The 27062-nt window shown below is 38.1% G+C and overlaps 1 protein-coding gene across 3 annotated transcripts in view; it reads right to left on the bottom strand.

The window, feature by feature from the left end:
* LOC100748598 (suppressor of lurcher protein 1) overlaps positions 1-27062 on the bottom strand; it is a 531082-nt gene that overhangs the window by 416287 nt on the left and 87733 nt on the right. For all 3 annotated transcript variants that reach the window (XM_033319041.1, XM_003486834.4, XM_033319042.1), the window contains exon 3: positions 6607-6787. In XM_033319041.1, coding sequence (XP_033174932.1) covers positions 6607-6787 — 181 coding nt within the window. The remainder of the gene's footprint in view (positions 1-6606; positions 6788-27062) is intronic.

Here is a 27062-nt window from a genome sequence, read left to right as displayed (position 1 = left end):
ATAGCTTTTAATTAATTAAACGCGATCTTTAAATTTATTTGTAAATTATCATGTATTTATTGTTACTATAATTGACGACAAATTCCGCTAATATTAACAGAGGTAAAGTCGTAATGACCTATGGAAGAATATATTCCACGTATTGCCCAAGTAAAATAGCAATTAAATATAAAAAGAGACGGAAGTATGAAACATTTAACACGCGTGTATCCGACCAAGTTAATTCAATTAATCGGCTTGTTTGGAATATTAAAATTCGTTCAAAGACTAATTCAACTCTACTCAACTTCTCAACTACACTTAAAAATCCACCACTTAACTTTTAACAATTCCCAACACAATTAACCGATTAGTTGCAAAATTTGCGTTCATTTTCTCCGAGAGTAAAAAAAAAGGTAAGAGACAAGAAACAAAATGAATGAAATTGATACGATTCCCTTTCTCTGTGCATAATTGCTTGCAGATTCGGGCGTAGGATCGTGAGCGGGTTCGATATGAGGCATTTCGATCCCTTGAGCTGAGCAAATATTGACGCGGCTCGCTACACGCTCGAGCTCGTCGATGAAGAAGTCCGCCCGCAAAATTTGAGCCGTTCGGAAACCACATTGATCAACTTCGTAGATTAGACAGCACAGAGTGATCACGATGTTATAAACATTTGCGCAAATTCGTATTTTGTGGAATGTAATTTAAAAGAAGAAATGGAATTTGAGCAGATAATTGTTTTCCCTATTAACTATTATAACAGATACTACACTTTCCGTATTTATTATATGTATTCTCTACATTCTTTCACTTTCGAATTTCGAATTCGAATTTCGCTATCGAATAAATTCCAATAAAATACGCAGTCCAGCGATACGATTGTGAAATTAACGAAAAGTGAATTCGATCAATTTGTCGTTATCAGTTGATCGTTTGATTCCAATCCACGGAAGGCTGACCGTTTGGTTGGCGAGAACGGGCGATTCTCACGCTGTCGGTGCGCGTGAACTTGCCGAGATCGTAGAATGTAGAATGTAGAAATTTCCGCGCGACCGAAACCCTTGCCGCGTTCTCTGCGTAAGCGACGTGCATTACCCAATTGTTTGCCCATGTTTCCGACAGACTGTCTCGCCATGTCGGAAGTTCCCGCGGCTCCGTCGTACTTCGACGCATAATGCCCGTCAGCAGAAATTCTGCCGCATATTTGCATACATAATCGCGCCCTTGTATCGCGTCGGTCATCCTGGAGCCAGCCCCTACAATCGATCGCTCGATACACCGTAATTACACCCTACTGTAAATAGAAGTTGAACGTAATAGTAGGTAAAATGCATGTGCCGAGGAAAAAAAGAAAATACGTGTAACGTGCGTTAACCTTTTTGTAAAATATCTAATTCTTATGGGGATTAGACACCTGAAATTCTTAATATTTTGAATATTCTTTGTGTTGAAGTAATTACTTCAAGAAAAACTCTACATCTTTTCTTTTGTATATCCGTGACCTGGAGAATAGAATTTAGCGAAACAAAAAAATTCTACACAAGGAGAGGTCCATGTTATTGTGCCCTTGAATATAAATGTTGTTTTGCGTTACAAGGTATAGAAACAAAAAAGCTATAAGTAGATTTCTATTGCTGTTTCTTGTAGTCTTTAACTAGAGCAATAAGGTTAACTTTTTGGTAATGTCCTTTGCTATAAACGTGCTCCTTATCACTTCTTCTATTGTATTGCAACACTGTAAAAGTGAGGATCTGGATCAGTATACACTGTATTTATACTAATATTTATAGCTATACTTATTTCAATATATTTTCCTATTACAAATTCACCCACTCGTTCCTTTATCAGTCAACCTCAATACTTTACTACATATTCTTCGTTATATTAACGTTAAATATTATTTTAATATTTTTGCGACTTATCAATCGAATAGAAACTTCCAACATTTGTTTCTTGTTAAAGCTTAATTATTTAGTACGTGCTGATGTAGCCTATAAGAAATTGTTACTAATTCGCTATCGAATAAATGCAACATGTTTTTTTCAAAGTGATATCTTCAAGTCGACATTTATGAAATTGAATCGGATTGCATCTTTGAAACGGCTAGAAATGGAAAACAACGTCACGTGCCCAAATAAAATGAAACGAAGCACATTTTGCGGTTAATTTTAGGCATCTTTTGTGCGAAAATCGCAGTTGCACTACCTTTTCACGGTGTCTTGCAACAGACTGGTAACATCAAAAGAGATCTGCTGCGCTATTTGCTAACTATTTAGTTGTCGTTATGCTGGTCGAAAAATCGATATACCGACGCTATTACATTTTCAGATAGGGAAGGCCGGAAAGGAGATGGTGAAACGAGAGAGAGAGAGAGAGGCAAAGAAAGAAGGCAGGGAGACCGCAACTTCACAAAAGCGAGATTCATATTCCGCTCGGAGAAACAGCGGCATTCGGAGCAGAAAATAAAATCTACGGGGGTCGTCCCGTCCACGGAAACGGACGCTGCATTCACGGGAACGTTCCTCGTTTTCGTCTCATAACTTCCTCCTTCCTGAACTCCTAACCGACTCTTTCCACCGGCCGTGTCACATCGCTGACCCTTCCTGCACTTAGCCGTTCTAAACCAACCGGCAAACTTCGTGATATGCATTTGAAATGCCGCCACTGAGATATGAAATTTTCCTTCAACTAGCTGCAATCAGATTTTCTTCTCACAATAATCGCTAAGGACAGCTACATACTGAATGTTCTACGATAATGTTGCGGGGGAACGGTGCTCTGCCTTTCACAAAAGTTATTTAAAGATCGTTTATAATACGAGGCACCTGATATTATCATCTTGATTTATATCAATATGAAACCATATGATATAATATCGGGTGTCTCGTTTACATATTTTAAGTCACTTCGATTTGGTTAGAACGCAAACCGATCGTAAGAGCCAAGGACGATATTTTCCAGTCACGCTATTCTCGGCGTTAATCCAATGAAAGCTTGGTCGATATTTTAAGGATAACGAATAATTCTCTGTCAGGCTGAGAGAACGCAGCAACGGAACAGAGAGATATGTATAATTTGGCGAAACAGACAAATATGTGTAATTTAGCGAAACAGAGAAATATGTATAATTTAGCGAAAACAGGAATAGGGTCGGTACCCGTGATGTTCTGTACAGTTACGACACAAGAACCTGATTGTGTAGTTACATTCATCGTGCAATGTATGTACGTTTACAATTGGAGTGGTTTGCAAGCCGGCTATCAGGGAACACGCGGCGTAACTATCAGCTAATCAGTCGCCCCAGCTAGCTCGATGTAAGACGGAACGCCTCTTATCCGATGATCCGTCTTTCCTTGAGACATAACAGGGGCTAAGTATACTCGATCAAGCTTCCGTCACGTCGGACCGTGTGATAAATCTTCTGGATTTGTGTGTGTGTGTGTGTATTATTTTTCTTGCGGTTTAATAAATTTTATTATAATTTTGATGCAAACTTTCAGTGTAATATTTAGACTACAAATATGAGAAAGTTACACACATACTGATGTTGTTTATTAGAAAAGTTTTGTCTTACTAATCTTTATGAGATTACTATGATTATTGACCAATATCTGCATCAACAAGATTTCCAATAAGAATACCGTTATGAATTGCACTACATTGCTTACAAACTATAATAGTTTTCATCAGATATAGTTGAGTTAATCGTCGAAGTTCAAGCATGGTCGATATACAAATAGGATATGGGAATCCCGAACACATTGCCACAGTCTAAGTTTCGGGTCTATACAAATTGAACGTAACCGGTCATATCTTAGAAACGTGATCTGGCTGGCTAAACTGAAAACTGTCTAAATTTGTACACGTGCTAGATATGCTTAATTTTGTTCAAGCAACCGCTCAATTTTGATTCGGCTGATGCGATATACGCAAAATATATATTGTATTTGCATCGCTGATCAAGAACTGGACGTATGCATAAATTATAGAAATATAATTTTGGTAAAGAGGGCATTTGCGTTATGTATAGCTAGAAATATGCCAATTCAAATGCTAATGCGAATTAACGGGAGTGTAAATAGCGAGATATAACGACGTAAACGACACAATTGATACACATTATTTGGATTAAAGCGAGGTTAAAAAAGCTGAAGCTTTATATACAGGCTGTGTGTATAGCCTGCACGAGCACTCGCATAGTAATGGTCGATTAAAGGATGGAAGGATGAACTTTCCGAGTCAGATATTATTTTGGAAAACCGGGACAGAACTCTTAAGCAAACACGGTTTCGTAAACTACCTCTTTCAGCGATCCGACCACTTTTAAATCAAACAAAAAGACCATGTTGTTTGGCCACTGTTTGCCTACTTTCATTGAGACTTTAGAAACTTCGAAAATCCTCCTATACATAAGCACTCGAATTGATATCTATTTAAAAAGTAAGTGCTGCAAAGATATATATATATTTATTTTAAAAAAAGGGAGGGGGAATTAGCAGCGTGTATCTAACGAAGCAACCTTAAAATTTACCTATTAAAAAATCCATGATTTTCATTATTGTTTAACACTTTCCCCATATTAATCTGAAATTTTTTCCCGGCAAAATATTTTTAGTTTTAAGCCGAAGAATTAATCAAATTTCCTACAGATATCTGCTGTATTGAACTGTCTCCTATATAAATGATTCTAAAGGCTTCGAAAAAGATGGTAGTTCAAAGGCGTCTAATCGGCCCGGTGAATCAGTCATTAGTAAAGACTCGTTACTTCCGAACTAAACTGTCTCAGGTTTTAGAGCATCCTTTTTACTGTCTGAGCAAATGATGCGTTTCTTCAGCCTGTCCAGCAGTTCAGGTTTTTCGCAATGGTTCGATTTTATGATAAAAGAACGTAGTATACATATAACCGTATGCGTACTCCACCGAACCAAGAACAAGATTTTCTTCCGAATAGTGTCTTTATGTTGGCTATAGAAATAATATCGTATTGCTGTCAGCCCTTCCTTTACGCGACTCGGTAACTATGGATAACTTTATTACAAATTTCAAATATTTAATTCGTACAATTGCTTCAAACGATTATATTCAATTGTTGAACATTCCTCTTACAAATATTAATCCAATCCGACGGAGAATATTCAATTTCATTCCTGTTAGTATAATAGGTAATTTTACAATTATTAATCGGATTCAAGAATACTTCACTCGTTTGTAATTATTGTAGGTATGGGATAATGTAATTTATATAAAGCTATATACACGTATTTCCCAAAATGTTGTATTTCCATAGAATTATTATATTATCTGCTAATAAGAGAAAGATAATGTTTTTATTTAAATTACATACACATCTCGTAGGTTAAATATTAGTTGAAAAGAGCCAATAGTAATGGCAAACAATGAACATTGAAAACCTAAACGAGAGATCCTTTAATTACATTTAACTCGGCAGTTACAAATGTTTTGCTTCCGCGAAAACTTTAACCGTGGCATAAAACAGACTTGCTCGAAGGCATATCAAATGAAATGAATATTTGGTACGTGCAATAGCGAGTTTCAAGTTGTTGAGATAACATTAAGAGAAAGTACTCAAATAAGGAAATTGTCGTTTGCAAGATTTAATAAGAATTGTTCACAGACCACGAATTTTTTATTCGTACAACTCCAATTAAGCTAAATGCAAGAATATTCAGTTACAAATAATTTAATTTTAATTACAAAAAACTTTCGTAAATTTCGCGCAACGAAGATGTTCTTAATTTTAAGATTATTCCATTTTTCATCAAATAAGCTGTCACGTGCATACATTATTGCGACCAGCATAATTTAGCATACGAATCGCTGTTACATCTGGATCGCCATGAAATCGTGTCTTTTGCCCAATAATTTATTCAAAATTCCCAGTCTCTACCCTCTGTAACTTCCATCTGCACGAAATGTATGTATAATGCAAGTTCTAGTCCCGACTTCACGTAGCTTTTTTCAGAAAGGAAACTCGAAGTACCACCGTATCGTACGTTCAGAGTACCATATGATAATTCGTATTTACGTTATCAATTTTAAAACAAATATTTTGACAAGATTGATCAAAAGCGGACAATTGATTTAATTGAAAGCGAAGTATCAATTACTTAATGGTATTTATGCAATGAAATAAGTTATACTCCGTTGAGTTCTGCATCAACTATAATAGGTAAAATGTAGGTGAAATAGGTACTTCTTTTCCTTTCTCATTCTTTAAGAAAAACTGTACACGGAGAACTAATTTCTTTAATGCAAGATAAAATAAAGAGGAAGTTTTATTTATTTTGACTAACTTATATACTTGCAAGATAGATAATAGTGTGAAAAATTGAATTTGTCAATGGAATTTACAAATATGTCGTATTAATTACATACGTTCCTTAAATTATTGTATTTATTGAATATTATATTAGAATGCAATAACGTAGAATAATGTGATAGCAATCGAATAATTTAAAAAGGAACATTAGGTCAACCAAAGAAAGACACGATACATCTTCATATTCTTATTGAATCCGCGTATCTTGCAACGTACGTTGCATTTATATTGTAAATTGAAATGCATCGTATATTTAAAGTGATTTAAATAATAGTACTCACTCGGATCGAATACGACGGATATTGAAATGATGAAACGTCAGCTTGACAATTTCGTCGGGTTGACCGATAAACGTGTAAAGCAGGCAATCGATATTTGACGGATATCGTTTGGGATAATAAGGGGATGTGAACGTGCCACCTTGAGGTTTGTCCGAGCTGCTGTAGACGACGCAAGAGCAACCTGCAACAGATATTTCGTAATCATTGCATTAACGTAAACATAAACGATCAAAATAGCACATAGAAATACAAAATTCATATAATCTGGATAAATATGTCTTTACCCTAAATCTTTACCCTAATGGGTATGTAAGATTTACGATAAAGGAAATACGATAAGAGAAACAGAAAAGTCTATTTCTACGGAATCTACGTGGAACCATAAATTACAACTATCAAACGTTTCGTGACACGCGTATCTTGTTTCAAGTTTTCGGCAAGCTACTTCTAATCATAGTTCGGACTATTCGAATATACCGAATTCTCGTACTATACATACGAAATATTACGCTAGATAAAACGATAGGAAAAATTGTTTGACCTAATATAATGCACGAAATTGAAGGTTGTGTAATTTCTCATGTGTGAGTCAAATGTTTCAATTTTTTAAATTCCTTTCATAAATTCATTAACAATAACAGTACTAATTTGTTAGTACGAACAGTGCACTTTTAAATTCTCTGGTAAGTAAAATACACTTGTACAAAAATAAAAAAAGGTAAAAAATCCGGTATGTGTATGTAGACTTTCCTGGCTGGCTGTAGAAGTAGATAGTTCGATATTACACATATTGTATAACGTGCAATAAAATGGAAATCGTGGGAGAATTTTTAATACTATGCATACGTGAAAGGAATCGAACAAAGATATTCCACGGTAATGAAATCCACCATCTGACAGTATGCCAAAAGTAACGCTTCGGTCTAAAGTCCGAAACTTTTCTTATTCCCAAAATGAACTCGTCACTTTTCCCATCGATCTTACCCCCCTCTCTTATACCCTCGCCACGAGTATAGAATCGACCCTACGTCAATCTCGAAGAATCAAATTAAAGTTTGACTTCTCTGTGAGGAAACGTACCGCAAGAGACCCGTAACTTTTCTGCGAAACTTTCAGCAACAAAATCACTGATTGCCCGGACAGATGGTTCAGTGGTTAATGATCGATCGCGAAAAGTCGCGTTAGCCACGTTGGACCGGCGGTTGCATTTCCTATTTAGAGATTGCGTCCAACGATCCAAGTCAATAATCTCTGGGAACGAAGCTACGAAAGAATTTCCGTTATCTGTCAAAGCGTTAAGCTCGCATCGCAACAGCGATTTAATTTCCTGTTGCACCATTTTCTTCTACCTTAGCTAGACTAAAGCAGGCTCAACGTCTTTGCTTTCCAAACGAATCGACAAAGAGTGCGGAAAATCGGGTGCTTTTTCAGTTAAATAACTGAGCGACGCTGGAACTGTAATTGTTATTGTTATTGTTATTGTTATTGATACTGCTGCTGTTTTGTTTTTGTTACTGTTGCGGTTTTGTTATTGTTGTGACTGTTGTTATTGTTATTGTTATTGTTAGTGTTAGTGTTTAGTGTCTAGTGTCTAGTGTCTAGTGTCTAGTGTTTAGTGTTTAGTGTTTAGTGTTTAGTGTTTAGTGTTTAGTGTTTAGTGTTGTTGTTATTGTGTGACTATTGGTATTGTTGTTTTGTTTTAGTTGTTGATGTTGTTATTGGCTTGATTTTGTTGTTGTTGTTGATACTGTTGTTGTTTTTGTTGTTGTTACTATTATTATTATTAAGCAGTCTTCCTTGGTTTTAGGCGTTTAAAATGCTACAGTTGTTAGTACTACGAGGTAACACTATATAAAAATTACGTACTTTTCTCTACAGTCTTAACTTTAGCTCCTCGAAATTCTTGCTTTTCTTTCGTGACAAAAAAGGATTTTGATACTGTGAGAAGATGTTTGACGTCCAGTCAAATCGGGATGTCATGTACACTAACAATACCTTCTTTATATTTTGTTCAAAGTGTAAATATACTTTTTAATGATTGACAAATACAATTGGGTCGGAAATGATCCGAAGGATGTAGCAGGATTAAAGTATACGAGTATCAACAACAGTATGAAATGTCTTTCTAAACATATAGCGATTACATCAAGAAAATAATTATCTAGTAGGTATCTTTAAATCGTAATTTTGAACACCGTCTGAACGTCACGTACACCTCTTAAACATTTTTAAGACGTAGACTTGCGATAATATCAACAAAAAGAACGCTTCGGACGACATTCAATTTGATCAATGAATTACACGTAATAGTTTGTTAATCTTCGAACGTTTAATAAGCTAACAGATCTCGTCTGCGCATTTCTCTTCCGTGATATTACTCCGTCGAACAATATTTCTCTATCAGTTTATCGATTTTCATTGTGGTTCATATAAGATAGTTATCGGATAAGCCAGAAAAACCCTATCAAAGTTCATGGTCCAGTGTTATCAACTGTATACCGGTCGAGCAAGATAGAAGGCCGCTTTGGTGCGACCCACGAAATGTGGGTCATTACGAAGGCTCGTCGATACGGGTGCAATAATTTATCCGCAACAATATCACCGACCGTCTCTGCGATTAGTTCGCGTCGACCAGTTGGCGAGCGCAGTTCCGTTGATTATTTCTGCGAACGTGATCCATTACGAAGCGTATAATTCGTTCAAGAGAACACGATTAAATCCCAGTGCGCCGATTTAGAAGAATCCCATTCTAATAGGATCGATTGATTAGTGACAGGATCAAGTGTGTACAGATCAGTGTGTACTTACAAACACGATTCAAAACCAATCATCCAAGGTTCGCTTCGGAAGTTTCGAATACGACTCATGAGATATAACGGTTCCGTTCATTGTAGCATATGCCTTATTTTGCGCTTTGAATGTCTACATTAAAATCAAACGATGCCCACTGAAACTTAGTCAACAATAAAAAAAATTGCAAATGGTACTGGTACAGAAATGATTAACATTAATGAATCAAAAACGAATTTTGTTTTCTGATGATAATCGTTTGTCGTCGTATGGAACGTGTTATACAAAACTGTTCGAAATACAGTGGCGGACAGAAGAAGGTTTAAAATTCATACTTATCTATAATAGCTACACTACATCGTTACTGACTTTGTACTAAACATTGTTTACCATATTGATAGCACTCATATATATGTATAAGATTTGTTTATTCAGAAATATTAGAAATTAGGGATTCCAATGTTTTCTACCCTAAATGATAAGTTTATTGATAGATGGGTCTACTTACAATGGATTAAACAGGAGACGATGGTTATCTGACATGAACTAAATACAGTAATGTGATATAACTAAGACAACTAAATGGATAATTCACAACTCACAATTAATAGTTTACAACTCATAACAACTTGGCAACTCAACTTTCGACTCCTCACAACTCGACTCTCAGTTAACGACTGCCTGTTAATTCCTCTTTCTTCCTTAAGCATCCCCTTGTCTTTTCTCATAGCCCCACCACGTACGTGTCCCATAACCTTTCACGGTCATGGTCACGTAGGCCTTCTTCCGCCTAACTATTCCACTGAAGGATCGACAACACATTGGTGGGCCGCTCGCTCCACTGAAGTTTCCAGACTCTTTTGGTCTGTCGGCACTTAGGCTTTCTCGCGACATTGTTTATGGTTCACTCGATATTTCTTAGGCAATCTGTCCACGATACTATACTTATAGATCACATATATTCATAATTTAATAGTTCTTGTTAGATATAATTCTACTTTCTAAACGGAATGTTTTTGTACGTTGAATGTTTCGGCTTACCCTTACTTTTGACCACCTCTGTATTTACTGGAGGATCGAATCTAAGTGGCCAATCTTCGAACCCACCTGTGCAAGTTACTCAAGCCCATCGATAGGCCAATTACTCGAAAAATACCGAATACGAAGGATTCGTCCAATACGGCGGATGTCGCGTTTCAAGTGACGCGTATTAATCATGCTTCGTACAGTTTCAGAAGAGTTTCAGTAAATTAGCAAAAACCGAGTTCCTAATTTGGCTTCTCTTCTTTCCCGCTTTGCTTAATGGCGGCTGTGCGCTCTCCTCTTTTCCTTCGTCCCTATGTTCTCGCATCTCTTTACCCGTCGCCGTTCCTCTTTATTTTCTCATTTCCTCTATTTTCTTGCCTCCACTTTGGTCTCTCTTCCGCCGCCCCTTGCGAACTCTCTTGCCACTAAAGCGGGACGCAGTTACACCTCGGCTGTACCTGCACGATCGCGTTTGCCCCGACTCGCGATCCATTCAGTGACATCTCCGCTCGCTTTGACGCATCAAATATGAACGGGAGACGCGTACTCCCGCGTTATAAAATACACGCCGCCCGGAATTTATCAACGTCGCGACCCACGCTCTTTTCGTTTCGCACGGCGAATTTCAAAGCGCACTCTGTGATCCCACCTGTCTGCCATCGACGTTCCCCAAGGCTTTGTTTAAAGGTCGACTTTGCTGAAAGGTCGACTACCGTTCGACAGTCAGTCAAAATGATCAATTGTGGAGAAGTAGTGGCTGTGCCTCACGATAAATCATATTACTGCGGGTAAACCGTCCCTGTTTTATGAAACGTATATTTAGTAGCTACATAAAAGGAGAAATTGATGGAATATACGATATGAAAAAGTCGACTTTTTAGCATATTTATAAAAGAATCGATCATTCGAAATTCCACGTTTGCCTTGAAGTAACGAATTGGAATGTTCAAGAAAAATAATGTTCACGAATAAACGCAATTATTTCCGTTGAAGTAATTACATCAAGAAAAACTCTACATCTTTACTTTTATCTACCAAATGTGCAGCTAGGCAAATTGTAAAGTACAAATTAAATAATAATAAAAAAAATCTTTGCTTTTGTATATCAGTGACCTGGAGACTCCTATTACGATGAGAATAGAAAATTTAGTGAAACAAAAAATTCATAATAAAGAGAGGTCCGTATTATTGTGCCCCTGAATATAAATTATGTTTTGGGTTACGATGTCTAGAAACAAAAGAGCTGTAAGTAGATTTCTATTGCTGTTTCTTGTAGCTTTCAGCTAGAGCTACAAGGTTAACTTTTTGGTAATGTCCTTTGCTGTAAATATATGAACCTGCTCCCTATCGTGGCTTCTTCTATCGTATTGTAATACTGCAAGAGTGAGGATCTGGATCAACATACACTATACATTATACTTATACTTATACATTATATTTATACTTGTACCTTTGTTTATTTCAATATATTTTTCTATTACAAATTCATCCACTCGTTCTTCTATTAGTCCACCTCAACAATTTCCATAAATAAACGGCGAGAACAGAATACCGAAAATTTGAAATTAATTTTCACACTATATTACATACTTATAGGAGATATATCGCACATGCGGTGACTTACATATATATAAAGAAAAGTAAATAACACGGTAGAGAGTATAGTCTCTTAATTGTCCATTTTTCCCTGTAAGCTGCTGTAAAATCGCCGGGGAAGATCATTGTCTGGTCACGTTCAGTCGTGCTGACTCGAGGATTTTCTAGCCGATGCTATTTATAACCGAATGACATGTAAGGCTAATGGGCAAAAAGTGGGCTACTCCTCTGAGAAAGTGCAAGCGTTTAAAACAGGATACAGTATGTGGTGTCTATCAATTTTCTTTATGACGTAAATTTTAATGGGCGATAATGATGTTCATAAACTAGGTCTTTTGTTTCAAGCGGATACGTTCTACGTTAGATTTATAACTTCACGACTATCGTTTTGAAATCATTCATCACCAGAGGAAATCTAGCGAGTCACAGAGGCGTGTATCTGTACAAAAATAAGAGACAAATGGATCTGGTAGGATATCTCCAACTCTGAATCAATGTTATGCAGTCGATTAGACGAATCAGGGGGAATAAAGAAGGGTGCTTAAGTCGAAAATTCTACGTGTGATCGCATAGTAATTCTGGTGTGCCGTCAAATAAATTGTCATACTTAATCATCAGATTGAAAACAGAGAGCACTTTTGAAACAAACATAGGAACGTGCATCTCGAATCTTAAAGGGAAAACAACCGGAAAAGGATCAGGTTTATTCATATCGATATTATCGTGTTTATTCAACGTATCGCGCGATCATAATCTTCTAATTACCATCGTAAACATAATATAAATCGGAATACGACCTACATAAATGGAGTGAGACCCACGCTCATAACATAAAACTTTGCTCGTTAAAGTTTCTACGAGGTGGCAACATGTAAAACGTGATTCCAATAAACGGATGGTTGACCCATTCGACGCCACAATAAACCACGATATTAATTCCCGGAAGGCGTTATCCAAGTTCGAAGTTATCTTTTTCGTGTGACTTCTCCACGGTTCTCTCTCTCTCTCTCTCTCTCTCTCTCTTTCTCCAAGTAATTTACGAGGCAGCACAGTCGCATTAAGACGCCCACAGCTGGTGGCCACGGTTTGTATCTCTGCAATCTCTTTCCGTTCTCCGCGAGAGCCGCCGCGATCCCACGAGCATTATATCGTAGCTCGAGAACCCTCGCAGGTGATTCACGGATCGCTGATACTAGCGCGCCGATCCGCGCCAGCCAGATCTTGCCCGCTGATAGTCTAGTCGGTACATGGTTATGTACAAACCGGGGCGGCGTACATAAGCTTCAAAATATATTACCAAGTTCGGAGAAGACACTAGAAATCACTTAGCGGTCGATCACAGCGCTGGCAACTAGCTAGCGACGAGTTGACTTTTCAAGATCGTCGACTGACACCGCAAGCCGAGTGATCCCACGACTCGCGAAATCGGCGTTTTTTCACCGTAGACTCGCGGAAGACACCGATACCCTGTTGAGACGAATACGGCATTTGAAGTGGGCGTAGTGTGAAAAATATGTGCGTGAGCGCGGAAGAACGAGCGGAGGAATTAGCTTGGGCAAGTCACGCGTTTAGAAGATACCCCTATGTTCTTATATGTAATAGATCTTCGCTGTTGTTAGACCGCTAGAATGTCCGGTAATTAGTATGCAACGGACGTTCACGGAAAGTAGACAGAACGGCGATACACTCGGCGATACACGATAATATCGGAGCAACGTCAGTTCGCGTGACAAGTTCCGCTCGGTCACCAGTTCCATTCGGGATAACATTCGAAGCCTTGATGCTGGTCACGACTTTTGTCATTGTTTGGCACGCGAGCGTCATAAATGGGCGTAGTCAAAGTTGGCGTGATGAAGCAGCTTATCTATCTCCGGTTCGAAATCCCTCGCGCGATGCAGCGGAGCCAGACATCCGCTGAAAGCTCCGCGCTACTCTCAGATCACGCGATTACCCCGTGGACATAGAAAAGCTTCTGTTAAAGGCTGATGGATAAAGAGAAAGAGAAAGAGGGAAAAGAGAAAAAAACTGCAGGGCGCAGAGAAGAAGAAAAGTGGAGCTGAAGAGAGGAATATCAGTTCGAAAAGTAAAACACCAGGCTAACAAGGAAACTATATACGGCGTTTGTATCGTGTTTCAATAAAAGTTTGAAACGAAGAACGATCTATTTTTCCACCTACATTCCTCCGGAGCGCATCGACAACGAAGGTAACACGAACAAAGGTTCTGCGACTATACGTTGTAAGGTAATTGTATACTGGATCTGTCAAACGATCTTGCAAGTCGTCAGTCAACGACACCCAACACTGATTGCTATCTCCAGTGATCGAAATACGATACAACGCGATCGTTGCAGTATTACATACTCCGGAGATATGAGCATGACGAATGAAATCGAGCCCCGAAAACCCACTAGAGCCCGATGAGTTTCAGTTTCCAGAAGGTAAGTATACACGCGATTCGGAACGCCTGATCCGTATCGTGCAATTACGGTGAATGCAGTTTCGTTGTTGACTCGGACTCGATTCTCTATTATTTGCAAGCCTCGGAATGGGCAAATTAATTCGTTGTTAAATACTACTTACATTGTTATCGACTCTGTAATTGATCGATTAGCAGAGTGTGCAGTTCGTCTCTGCTTAAATGAAGTAGAGAGACGTATGGAAGTAATTATTGACGCGACACGGCGGCAATATCTGCCCCTTGGTTATTTGCACGAGGCGAGCATATTTTCGTTAATCAATGACCGTATCGATGCGACAGGCGCGGGGAATGTTAATTGCATTGTCCTGCAACGAGAAGCTATATACATAGAATCGTATCGTGTACAAATAAAAATGAAAATGATTATACGTAAGTTATTTCTGCGCATTTTGCTGCATTATACTTGTTGATATAATTAGCATGCTCATTTCATGTCGCGTAACATAAATATATTCGCTCGAGGTGGAAAATATTTGAATTTAATTCATTGGAAGACATTCAATTTGGATTATGAATGTTATGAACTATAAGCATAAAACGGAAATTATTACGCGGATAATTGCTAGTTGAGGGATTTGAATGCGATTACGGCAATGTGCTTTTGTACGTATCGTTCGTATGTACGAAAGGCAACATGCGGCAAGAATAATGTGTCGCGTTAATCGCAATGTGCGAATTAAAGAAAACAATTGAATAAAGAAGCAGTTGATGATATAGAAGAAACGTACAACATATAATTAGTAAGAGAAAATTTTGTTTAAAATTCAATGGCGATAACGAACCACGAACATAAACATAAGATAAAATAAAAGTAGAATACAACATAAAAGTAGAATAATCTACGAAAACATAAATTGTTTGTTTCTCTTTAAATTGCTCAGGAATTATTCGAGGGAACAAAATTATAATGTAAATTCAAGGAGAACGATCTTAAGTAATATCGTTTTAACGATGTTCATTGAAATTAAATGGCGTAAAAAAAAAAAAAAAAGAAGAATTAGATTTCTTCTGCAGATTGTATATAATCGAAACCGTATAGAAACAGATTCGTATAAAAACAAAATTGGACAACTGTACACTTTCTCATATTCCTAACAAAATTGCACGTGAGACCATGGCGTAAATTTTCCTACGCTTGCAAAGTCTTCTATTCACAATTACGTGACTTCATAAAAGAGCGTCGTAGTTACGTAGCTCGCGATTAGAGAAAGAAATTACACGAATCTCGATCCAACTTGTCGAATAAATCTTGAAATAGTTCCTGTTAGGTTATCTGGCCTGAGATAAGCTACCTTCCTTTCCGGAAACATCCGAAAGGTGGTAAACGGAATAACGAACAATTTTCCAGCGAATCCTCTCTTGGCAGGATCCCAACGAGCATCTATTTCATTACCCGGGATCGGGATGAAACTTGAAAATTTCGGTGGATATAACAGCGAGAAGACCGTGACGTATCGTGAAGCGGCGAAGAAGCGTAAGACTGGCAAAAAGCTAAGGCACGTTCGCCGAGGTATCGATTCAGAGCAGCTGCCACGACTATTCCTTCGAGAATCGATGCCACGAAATAGACGAGGCTAAGTGGGCGCGAGATAAATTGAGAATAATACCTCCCCTATTCCGTGCACCTTCTTGCCACGTGCCGTTTTTACGAGATCAAGCCTTTCGCCACGATCCTTCGACACTGCCGTTTCCGTAACATCTGCTCGCGACGATTATTCTTGGACATTTTTCACTGTACAGTCCGTTCGAATTACCGAGAAAATTCGCGCGACACTCTTGCAACGTATCGTTGCACGCATACTAATACCAGAAGAGAAGTCGCTGTTATTCTCGTTGCTGAGCGAAGACCTCGAAGACTTTGGGAAACGTTTACCTTTAATTAACTTCCCTGCGCCGGTCGCAGGCCGATTACTATTGCGGCCTCTGCTTGTTTTACTTATTTGTCCCTGGTCGTTTGCTCAGATCACCTTCCTTTCGGTCGAGCCAGGAAAGCACGTTTTAGCTGATCGAATTTCGATCGCTCCGCTGTTTAGTTCGATTGTCTCGTTGTTCAGACCGGTGCTTTATTTCGATCGTTTGTTGTTACTTTGAGATTTGGTTTACTCGAGAGAACACCTTACGTGGCAAATTATCATTGCGTGTAACTATATATAATAATTGCTTTTTTACAGAACGGACGCACGTGAGATATTTGAATTTCATAATCGAGTTGTTTACGCGGCCAATTTGACGAAGTTTTAATACGTTCACTTGAAAGTAGAAATATAGAAATAGAACAACATCTTAATATCTTTTGCTTCTTTCATTCATTCTTTCATTCTTCATTAAATTACATAATTTTGTATTATTGCGTTACTCGAAATATCAGATTGGAAAGTTGTACTACGTTTAAACAAAATTTCTAAATATTAACAGTAACAATTACAATAGTGAAAATACGTAACAAGGAACTTCTTGACATCAGTAAATAGATCGGCATTCATAGTCTGCGTAAAAATGCGAATAGGTGTATGTCTAGTCCAACAAGTTATTTCAGTATCCAGTCATTAGCCTATTTCAACTATTTAACGTCACTACCGCGACTATAAATCGTTCAGACGGAAAAGGACGAAGGAAATGGACAATAGAATCACGCGAGGATCTGGCCGACTGAACGCGATAAAGAGCCAAAACTGTATATAAAAATCTCTCGTGAAATTTATGATATCGCCGGACAGGTTCAATTGTTTTGGCAAAAAAAAAAAAAAAAAGTGGATGGCGATGCACCGTACTTCCGCCACGGTTTGCTTGACCGCATTTATTTCGGCAACTGTGGCACCAACAAAAGTTAAAAAAAAGAAAAGAAAGAGGAAGAAACAATAAAACGAGGAAGAGAAATAAAAAGAAGAAAGACTTGTTATTTGTTTCGTAAACAATAGCCTTCCGGCCTTAATCGCGATTGCACATTGTTATTCACTATTTCACGGTATCGTTCGAAACTACTCGAGCAGAAGAATACAAAGAAAAATTTAGAGGGCCGAACGATATTATGTAGTCCGACGATAATGACATATTACTGTGCACGCAAAAATGACACACTATTGTCGAAAACGAGTCATCGCCAGTGATCAGTCTGGAGTCCACGGGTCAAGACTCACATCCCGACCGACTACCTTGAGAATTAGTTATCGATATACTGCGAATTTTTATGCATTTATGAAACACGTATGTACATAACACAAAATATCGGAAATATAGTATACTCACTATGATATTGAGTAGCTAATACAATCTTCTATCTAGGTTCTATTTTTCTAATTATCGTTATAAAAATATGAACTTTTACAAATATTTGCAGTTTCTTCGTCAGACAGGATGAAACAACAAAAAAGACTAGTCGCTTTGCGAGTGACGCGAATCGTATTTTCGATCTCGAGCTCTCCACATGACGAGTGTAAGTTTTTTTTTTTTATTATTTAATTTATACTTTGAATTTGTCCAGTTGGACATTTGGTAAATTTTTCTAACTCAAAGTATAAGTTGAGACGAAAATTCTTATATACACGGTAGAAAAAAACGGTATTCCTTCACCTAGTTTCGCTAAAAGTCGAAAATTCGCGTATTTCTGCGCTGTGCGAATTCCATTGCGTAACAACGGCGACTAATTCTTCGCGAATCGAATCTCCGGCAGAGTGAAGCGTTCGTTTGACAGATTTCGCGGCATGCAGAGATCATCAATCTAGGAGCAGGTGGTCACACTATCCACGAACAGATTAGGAAAAATTTATACGTCGGGGAGCACTGCTGTTTTTTCTTCCATTGACTGGGATTTGCGCGCGACGTTCAACGGGTCGAATATATTTTTCTTCGTTATTTTGGATGCGTGTGTGTGTGTTTTTTTTTCCCCAGCCACGAACATACACGGTGGCAGCATTGGGAAGATATTTATTCATGAATCCGAAATTACACTGTAGCCGCGACGCTTCCGTTTCACACGATCGGTTGCGCCACGTCGCGGCCCGGCGAAAGTTACACGAACGCGGCACAGTCCCTCATATTTCATGGTTTTTCCGCACTGTTTTCCCCCTCTCCCCCGCCACGATGCAAATGTTAAGTATATTTGAATTGCAAAACGCGAGGCGCACGTTTAAATAAAAAGCAAAGATTGCGCGTTTCGTAAAGATCGAACACGGTTGATCACGCTCCACATGGCCGTTTATCGTTTCCGTGTTTGTTTACGAATACGCCACTTTGTGCCCGTTTCGTTCAGTGTAAACTGCAGCGAAGCTGAAAGTATGTTTGAATTCTGGCAAAACATAGGAAATGTATTAATTCATCTGTATAAATAAAGTGCACTTAGTTGGCTGTTTGGAATTACGAGGAAATAAGTAACGCTTTTACGTATTTTTATCGGTACCAGCGATGTACGGATCTATAATTCGTTTCGTTCAATATTTACAAGAAAATATGCCCGCCAGGAATTGTACAAACATTCTTGCGGTGTACAAATTTTCGAAGCGATAAATGTCGACGAAAATGTCGATTTGAGAAATTAACGTTTTTTGAACGTACGTAATACAGGCATTCTATGTACCAACAGCTATCTATCTACAACATCGACATATAAATAATTTTTATAAAATTTTTATAAAAGTTCTGTTACGGGGACAATGATATCGAGTAATTAATTCTTTTGGTAATTCTAAATTATTTATAAAATTAAAGATGTAAATTTGATAATTTAAATAGCCACGCGTAAAACTAACTTTCATACTTTTGCTTCAGCAACGGTCAAAGAAGAGATAGTACGTAAAAAAAGACATCCGATAAATCAATTCGCTCCGTATTGTCCACTGTCAAATGGACAACGAATACAATGGCATCCTCTCATAAATGCTTAATCTACATGTAGTAGACTGCACAGGCTTCCAGCAGCTACATCAAAATTCGAAGCGTCCATTCTTCACTACGTTTAATATTGACAGAATACATTTGCAACAGCGAGCTCCGGAGATGCAGTTCAATAGTTTATGTTTCTCTGAATCACCCAACCGTTCTAGGGTTAAAGACAGATATTGACTGAACCAGTGGACAGCGTCCTCTATGGACCATCCAGATATTTCCTGCATTTTGTACAGCGGCGCTCTCGAGCGGAAAACTTTTCACGTAATATCGGAGGGGATATGTAGTTGTGGCGTCGCACGATCCACAACGTTCGATCTGAAGGAGCCACGATTGCCTGTTACAAAGTATATGCTGTTCTCCAAAAATTGCTGGCCATAGAAAGATCAACGGATACTCTTGATTACAGCTTTGTTGAACGCAGGATGGATGGCAAGAGTTTCGAAGTAAATTTTTTAGTTTATTTTTCCTTCGTTATTAAAAATATTGCGCGACTACAACTTCGAATCATCAATTTCCTGTATCTTTATCCATTGTACGTAAGAGAAGATAAAGCGTCAGACGTTCAAGATACGACAGAATCGTCTTTGCGTCTTTTCGTCGGTGCACCTAAATTGTCCGCTTAGAACAAAGAAGTGTCGTACATTTATATCCGATGACGAAGTGTAACCAACGAGTGGTTTCGCGATGTAACTACGTATATCTTGCTATGGAAGTCCATTACATCTGGTTTATAATTGGCTGTAGAACTTCGTTGTTCCTTTCACACGAAAATAGCGAGCCCGTTACCCGCAATGAATACCTCAAACTGAGACCTGTATCTAGTGCCCATTGCTCTGGTTTAACAGTCTCGATGGGCAAAACAAATCTCTCGTTACGGGAAGTGTGTCAGACAATTCTCATTCTGAAGCACGATGTTTCGGACGTTTTTAGGACCCTTCGCTTTAACTAACGTTAAAAATTTTCCTCGTTGGAACTCTAGTCAAAAGTTTCATGTCCTCAAGCACATCCTTATAACAAAGTAATAATAGACCGAAGTTGTACCGCATCCTGTACAATTTATTCGCAATTTGCAAAATTTCAAATGATGTCGACAACAAAGCACGAAACAAAGGGACAATCAGATTTTCTTCCTTTTTCATGTTTCGGCAAATTCTTTCTTACGAAATTCTTACGAATTACCCATTCTGTATATAATTACGAACAAGCGTAAAAGAATTTCGCGATACACCAGCGGCTCACGCCAGATAATTCATTTTCCGGCTATCTCTCGCGCTTGCTGGTATACATAATTTAATCAATAAGTTCGGCGGCATCGCGCGGTTGTTTATTTCGACAGCACCCGCGGCCGAATAGCGTCGGCATTTCAAACAGTTGCACGCAATTCCTTCGAGTGCCGTTCACCGTAAGGTCAGTCGATATCGTGGATATCCAGTGCAATAAAAACACCGCTGCCAAACAAAAAGGGGTAAAAACGAACGATTCTTCGCAACCCATGCGCCGAGCCGACAATAGGAGCTCGTTGGGCGATGTATACAGGATATGGCCGAATAACATGTACAAGCGGGCGTGAGATGATCCTTTATAAAAAAAATAAGCAAAAAATATGGTATAAAATTTGTTCGCACGAAGTTCCCTTTTCGAGAAAATCGAGCTGGAAAATTTGTCAAGTATACTTGAATTTGGCTAATTACCGAATATATGTGAATAAACGTTTTGGTAGGAGATCACTGTACACGCGGAAGTGAGTCGAAAATGTAGCGTGACGTTTGTTTGACAAGACGCTTTGTTTCAAAGAATTAGGCCGATTCTTAACTAAACATATTCAAACGTTTCATGGAAATGAAGCCTATTTTGCCTATTTTCGCACGCAGAATGAGACTCCGCCAACTGTTTATTGATATCCAGTCGGTAATTAGACAAATCTAAGCATATACTTGACAAGATGTTCGAGCTCGATTTTCGCGAAAACTAAACCAAATTGTATTCTATATTTTCTTCGTATTTTTTCACTGCCCGTCGCCTCATGCCCCTTTGTACGCGTTATTCCACCTGTATACACCGGTTAGAGTCTGGACGAGTGCGCACGTGTTTCCGAATCGAAATATGTGGATCGAACCGAGGGTATATGGCATTAGCGAAATCGTAATTGAAATATTAATTTATGACGCGTAACGACCACGCAGTAATTAACACGCTCTGTAACCCCGTGTCGACGGACGTGCAATGCATGCATTACTGCGACACAGCCGCATTACATAAATACTCGGCTTTAGTCTGCTCCCGGCCAGATCATAATGGGCAAAGTGTACAATTCGACTATTATCCTGCCAATACCCGGCGGTTACTATGAAAATCCGCGGATGTATACGTACGTATGTAACGACGAAATTGTTCGCCAAGGCGTAGAAGGTATCGTTGTGCTTCGACAGCTTCGGCTCACCTTCCTGCGATAAAGTGCGTTTCGCGTGGCAATTATTACTTATATATCTTCTTACCATTATACAAGTTGGCGTTATAGCGTCTTCGTTGTAATTGTTGTAATTGTTGAGATATGTATAATTTTCTGTGCTGGGCTGGGTTAAATGCGTAGTAGAGATACTTGTATGTGGGTATCAGTGTGTGGAGGTGTGTGTGTGCGCGGTGTCTCGAAAATAGATGAATGTAAACTATTCAGTCGGTTAACAGTCGGGTATAGAAGAAAGTGCTGAGACGCGTGCAAGTGTGTATCGATGAATATATAAGAAATCGTCCATAAAATAAATATATAATTATTCTAATATTAATTCCAAGTGTAAATTTAGTGTTCCCGTAACATTATTTCGGCTTCAAAGATCCACAATTCTCAACAGTAATAAGTTTGTTACCATCTGTCAGTCGAATTGATGCGGTAGTAGGACACTATAAATCAGCACTATAAATTCTCTAGCAGAACGTCCAAAAAAATACATTAAATTCTCCGAGTGCAGGGATTAATAACAAGAGAATGGGAAAGATTCTCTTCGTATTATTCTACTATTCTATAAATTCTTCTATTGCTTTCCAATTTTCAGAAGAAAGTTACCGACGTTATTACGCGCAGTGATGGACGAAGAATAATATCCGAGTCTATCGCGTTCTCTTCGTTGTTATTCCGATATCATCGGCAACATTAAGTCGCCAAAGTTGCATGGAAAAACATTCAACTTTTTTCATCTTAATTCCCGAATGTCGGAAAGTCCATCTCCCTGTGGGAACGTCTTCGTAACATCTATGAATAGCCGCGACGTTCAATTTCGTTTGCATTTAAATCGGAATCAAAATATTGCTTCTACCGAAAAATCATTTTCGCCAGTCAACGAACAATGCTTGGTCGGGAAATGCAATCAAACTGACGTTCAACGTTAACGAGAAAAAACGCCCCTTTGGGGTATATATATGCGTACGATATAACTTGGCAAATCGCACTTCTGCTCTGTTTTGTTTCCATCTAAAAGATTTCGGACGTAACGTGAAAGTCCATCGAAGACGAAGAATCAGAAGTTCGTAAGAACGAAGAACTTCTTCGATTGTTCAAAAAGTTAAGTAAAACATTATTTGTAAATAATTAATTCTACCTGAACATAATATACAGCTACTTTCCCTATATTGCTCTTACAACAAATGTAATAAGATAGTTGAAACTTTGAAGAAACCGCTAGGTAGCGGTGTATAGCAGATATTCTATACTTGTCGATACGAAGCCAATTCAAGAACAAGAAGAATTCGAAGGCTAAAGAAAATCTGTGTAAGATGTAGATGCGGAAAATCGAAAAGCAGCGAACAATATCGAGAGGCGTGAACGATACGCTTGATTTCGATGTACTCCGCGTGTAAAATAACAGAAAAATAAGAAAAGCTGCTAAATTCGAGATAGTTCTGCTTTCGATTCTTAAAATAATTAACTCGCGGATAACAAACTCGTTTCTCAACTTTCTCTATCATTTATCGTAACGCTGAAACGTCGTCATTTATCGTCATGATATCAAAATTTCGTAAATCTTTAAAAATGACAGAAATTTCTTGCACACGTGCAGCATAGAAATTTCATTTACTGCAAAAGTAGAAGTGCGTATGTAGACTTGTCTTCACCAGGGACTTGAAAAAAGCCCCGGATAGCAATATTAAGAGAGGTGTTGTGGACGTTCTTAAAGCATAAATCGTCGGGCCATGTCACGGCCGTGATACACTGCAGTATTATCGCTGGCCTAACAATATTTTTCAACCGTTTGCTCGCATCGGAAAGCGGTCGCTTGGTCAGCTGCTAGCCGGCTATGTATCAATTATACGAAGCTGCATCGTGCACGAATAAATAGAATCGGATTCGTATATGTGGTGGTAAAGTGAGAGTGGTGATGGTGGTGGAGGGCGTGCGATTGCGACTTCGCCACGTCCCGGGTGGTAGTCCGCGAACGCTCGTCCCCTTTCACGGTGAGATTCGACGGATTGGATAGGTCGTACGATAAAACGACCTCACTGGGACCATTCCGCGATAGATTGACCAATATGATGGATCGACTGCTCGGTTATATCGCTCGGTGACCATCCACGCGTACCCCAACTACCTACGCGAGCATTGCAAATTAGGATCATCATTAGTACGGTTAAGCCTAGTATCGCTCATCTCTGAAGCTTCCTACGCGATTATTTGTTGTAGATTAGGAAGAGACCAAGAATCTCGAACAATATTACGTGCGAGCAGTCGCGACTACGTTCTGGCTGGAATCCAAGTGAAATCTTGTACCGCGTGCGTATACCAATGTGTCAGTCTGCGAATCGTTGCTTCGTATTATATCGTGGGATATGTTGTTATACTTTTTTTAAACGTATGTATTGCGAATTGTGAAACGGGTAGAGATAGAAGCGTTTATTTCGTGCGGTTAAGCGAATAAAATTTGCGCTCCCGAATCACACGAGGTAGAATTTCTATAAATAAAATCTAATCTAGTTGTAAAATAGCGAAGTAAGTACGGAAATATAATGATTTCTGGAAATAGCGAATAAAGTAAATTTTGAAAACTATGAATAAACCGAAGGAAGAAGGTATCCAATCAAATCAACCGCGACTTCGTATTTGGTTTCGTTGATCTAAATACTTTTGTTTGAAATGATTTTCAAAGCAATAGGTACGCGCCAAGTAATAATTATGTATCTATTAGAAAACGAAGTATATCGAACCGGTGATATCACAATTTTCGTAATCTTCTTAGCAGCTCTAATGAAGTATGAAATCCTACTATAGTCCAAAGGTATGAATGTATTATTATCTACGTCATATGTACATTATCATTTTTCCCTCATCCTGTATATCGTCTCTCGAAGAATCATCGTTACTTTATTCTTCATAGAGTACTTAATTTCCGGCGTTTCATTTATAGGACAAGTAATTTCTACATTAAAGCAAACTGCAAAGGCATTGAAGAACCGAAGAAGCATCTATTACTAGATTGAATTTTGACGAAATTGGTGGTTGCGTTTTTGTAATTACGTTCAACAATGTTAAAAGCCTTTTGCTAAATTAACGCAAATATTAACAGAAACGTCCGCGAAATACATTTCACTTCCTTTTATTTCGTCTCGTTGCGTGTACAATTATTTCCAATTAATGTTCCACGAAGTGTTCACTAACAGAACGGACGAAGCATTTTGTTTCCAGTGACAATAGGAATTATCCCATTGGAAAATTGCATGAAATTTTTCACGTGGTCCTTTCGGCCGCGAATACCGAACAGCCTCGAAAACTCGTTTCGTATTGATTAAACATCACGATGAATGGCCTGATAAGCATTGTATCGCGACATGCACGTTACGTGTTAGGTTCCCTGTCAATAAACGCATGTCCGAACGTTCAACGTCTGCGTATGTCGCAGTGCACAGTTCGTATTGTTCACCGTTAAATTATTTTATTAGATTTACAGAAATGTTCTATTGGTTTCAAGCAAACACGTACGAAGTTTTTACACAGAGAATAAACGTTTATTTCTCTGTTACTCTGTAAGGCAATTTCCTTGATTGTCTAGGATCTATTATCATCTTCCAAGTAGTTTTCCAACCGCTATAAGATTGCTCGTTTTTTGTTATTGAAAACTCCTTTATTACTTTTTAAGGTTTTTCCATTTAAAAAGTTTTGGATTACGCTAGATAGATGAGGGAATTTAGAATTAGTTGGACTCTACAGATGAGACAGATCACTTACAGAATTTCTAAAATATCTGTTATTATCTCCTATCGTTATAGAGCGTCTCGGTGATGATGGTCCAAATAAGATGGGAGTGATGCTACGTGATAAAATAAGTCGAAAATGTAAAATAAATTTTCTTTATTCGAGGCGTCGTCTTCGAAATACTCGAATCACGAACGGATTCAAATAGATTAACATAATTGAATGTTATGAATTAATATTTCAACATGCGTGAGTTCGAGTGGACTCAATCATTTTTACGAATTCGATTAACGTACTTTCCTCTTTTAAACGGCTACTTTATCAAGTTAATTAACTCGCTGAAAAGAGGTCGCAAAGTGAAAAAATGTATGGGAACTTTCGACCGATCGTACAAAGGCTGAACAGTTAAGTCAAAGGGAAAGAAAAAAAGAGTAGTCGCACACACGGTAAATGTTTTAAGTGCACACGTGCACGGCCGTTTAAAAGTAGCTAAAATGTTATATCTTATGTGTGCACGAACTATATTAAAAAGCGAAAGAGGGCTCTAACTTTCTAATTTCTAGAACTAAAGCAGAGAAAATAAGATGGGAATATATTATCGCCGGTCGTTATTTGCAAAGACATCCCATAAACTATTTATTTATGTAGCAGGGATAACTATTTTCGATGTGCTAAGAAAACAGTTCGTATCGGTTTGAATTTGCACAAGAATGTATGATAAAAATACGCGTACAGTTGGGTAAACAGTAGTCGAAATTTTATATGAGACTGCATATCACCAAAAGTATGTTGTAAGAAATACGGTATATCATGTGAATGCGTCACGTCTGCGGGCAAATACGATCGATATATCGTGTTTTATCGACAGTCAGTGCATGGTGTAAAGTTTTCTACGGATATTTGTGGTATTTGTGGTATTTGTAGATTTTTTTGCGAACATTCATATTTACATGAAACCTTTTATTGGTTATTCGTAAAATATATAGACTTTTATGTGAATGTTCGCGACACGTATAAATTTTTTTTTTTTGTATATGCATTGGTACACGCGAGGCTATTTGCAATCTGAAACATTTTTTTGCGAATATTCGCGATGTACCTATGTATATGTTTGAATTATTTATAAACAAGCTGTACCATGTAACTTTCCGAGAGAACAGATCTCACGCTTGATCTACAATTTTCTTATTTGAAGTGTATTAACAGTTTTACATAATATAGTAAAAATTATTTATCATACCCTTTGTATAACGAGCCATTTATTATTGCTTTTTCCCAATCATTATCCTATCGCCTTTCCTTTATTTTATTTTATTATTGTAAATACATATACTACGTTACTTTACTCCAAGTAATTAATAGTTTCAACGACAGATTACTAAACTACACCATGTAGCTACTCATTCTAAGGGAACACCAATCTCACCACGTGACCGACCACAGACAGAAATTCAACCGCGCCAAATTTCTTGCCCGTTTCGAGGAGAAACGGCGCGCCGCC

Source organism: Bombus impatiens, unplaced genomic scaffold (genome assembly GCF_000188095.3).
Source record: "Bombus impatiens unplaced genomic scaffold, BIMP_2.2 scf_0135, whole genome shotgun sequence".
NCBI lineage: Eukaryota > Metazoa > Arthropoda > Insecta > Hymenoptera > Apidae > Bombus > Bombus impatiens.
Note: the sequence above shows the minus strand (reverse complement) of the source record. Positions and strands in the feature narration are given on the sequence as shown.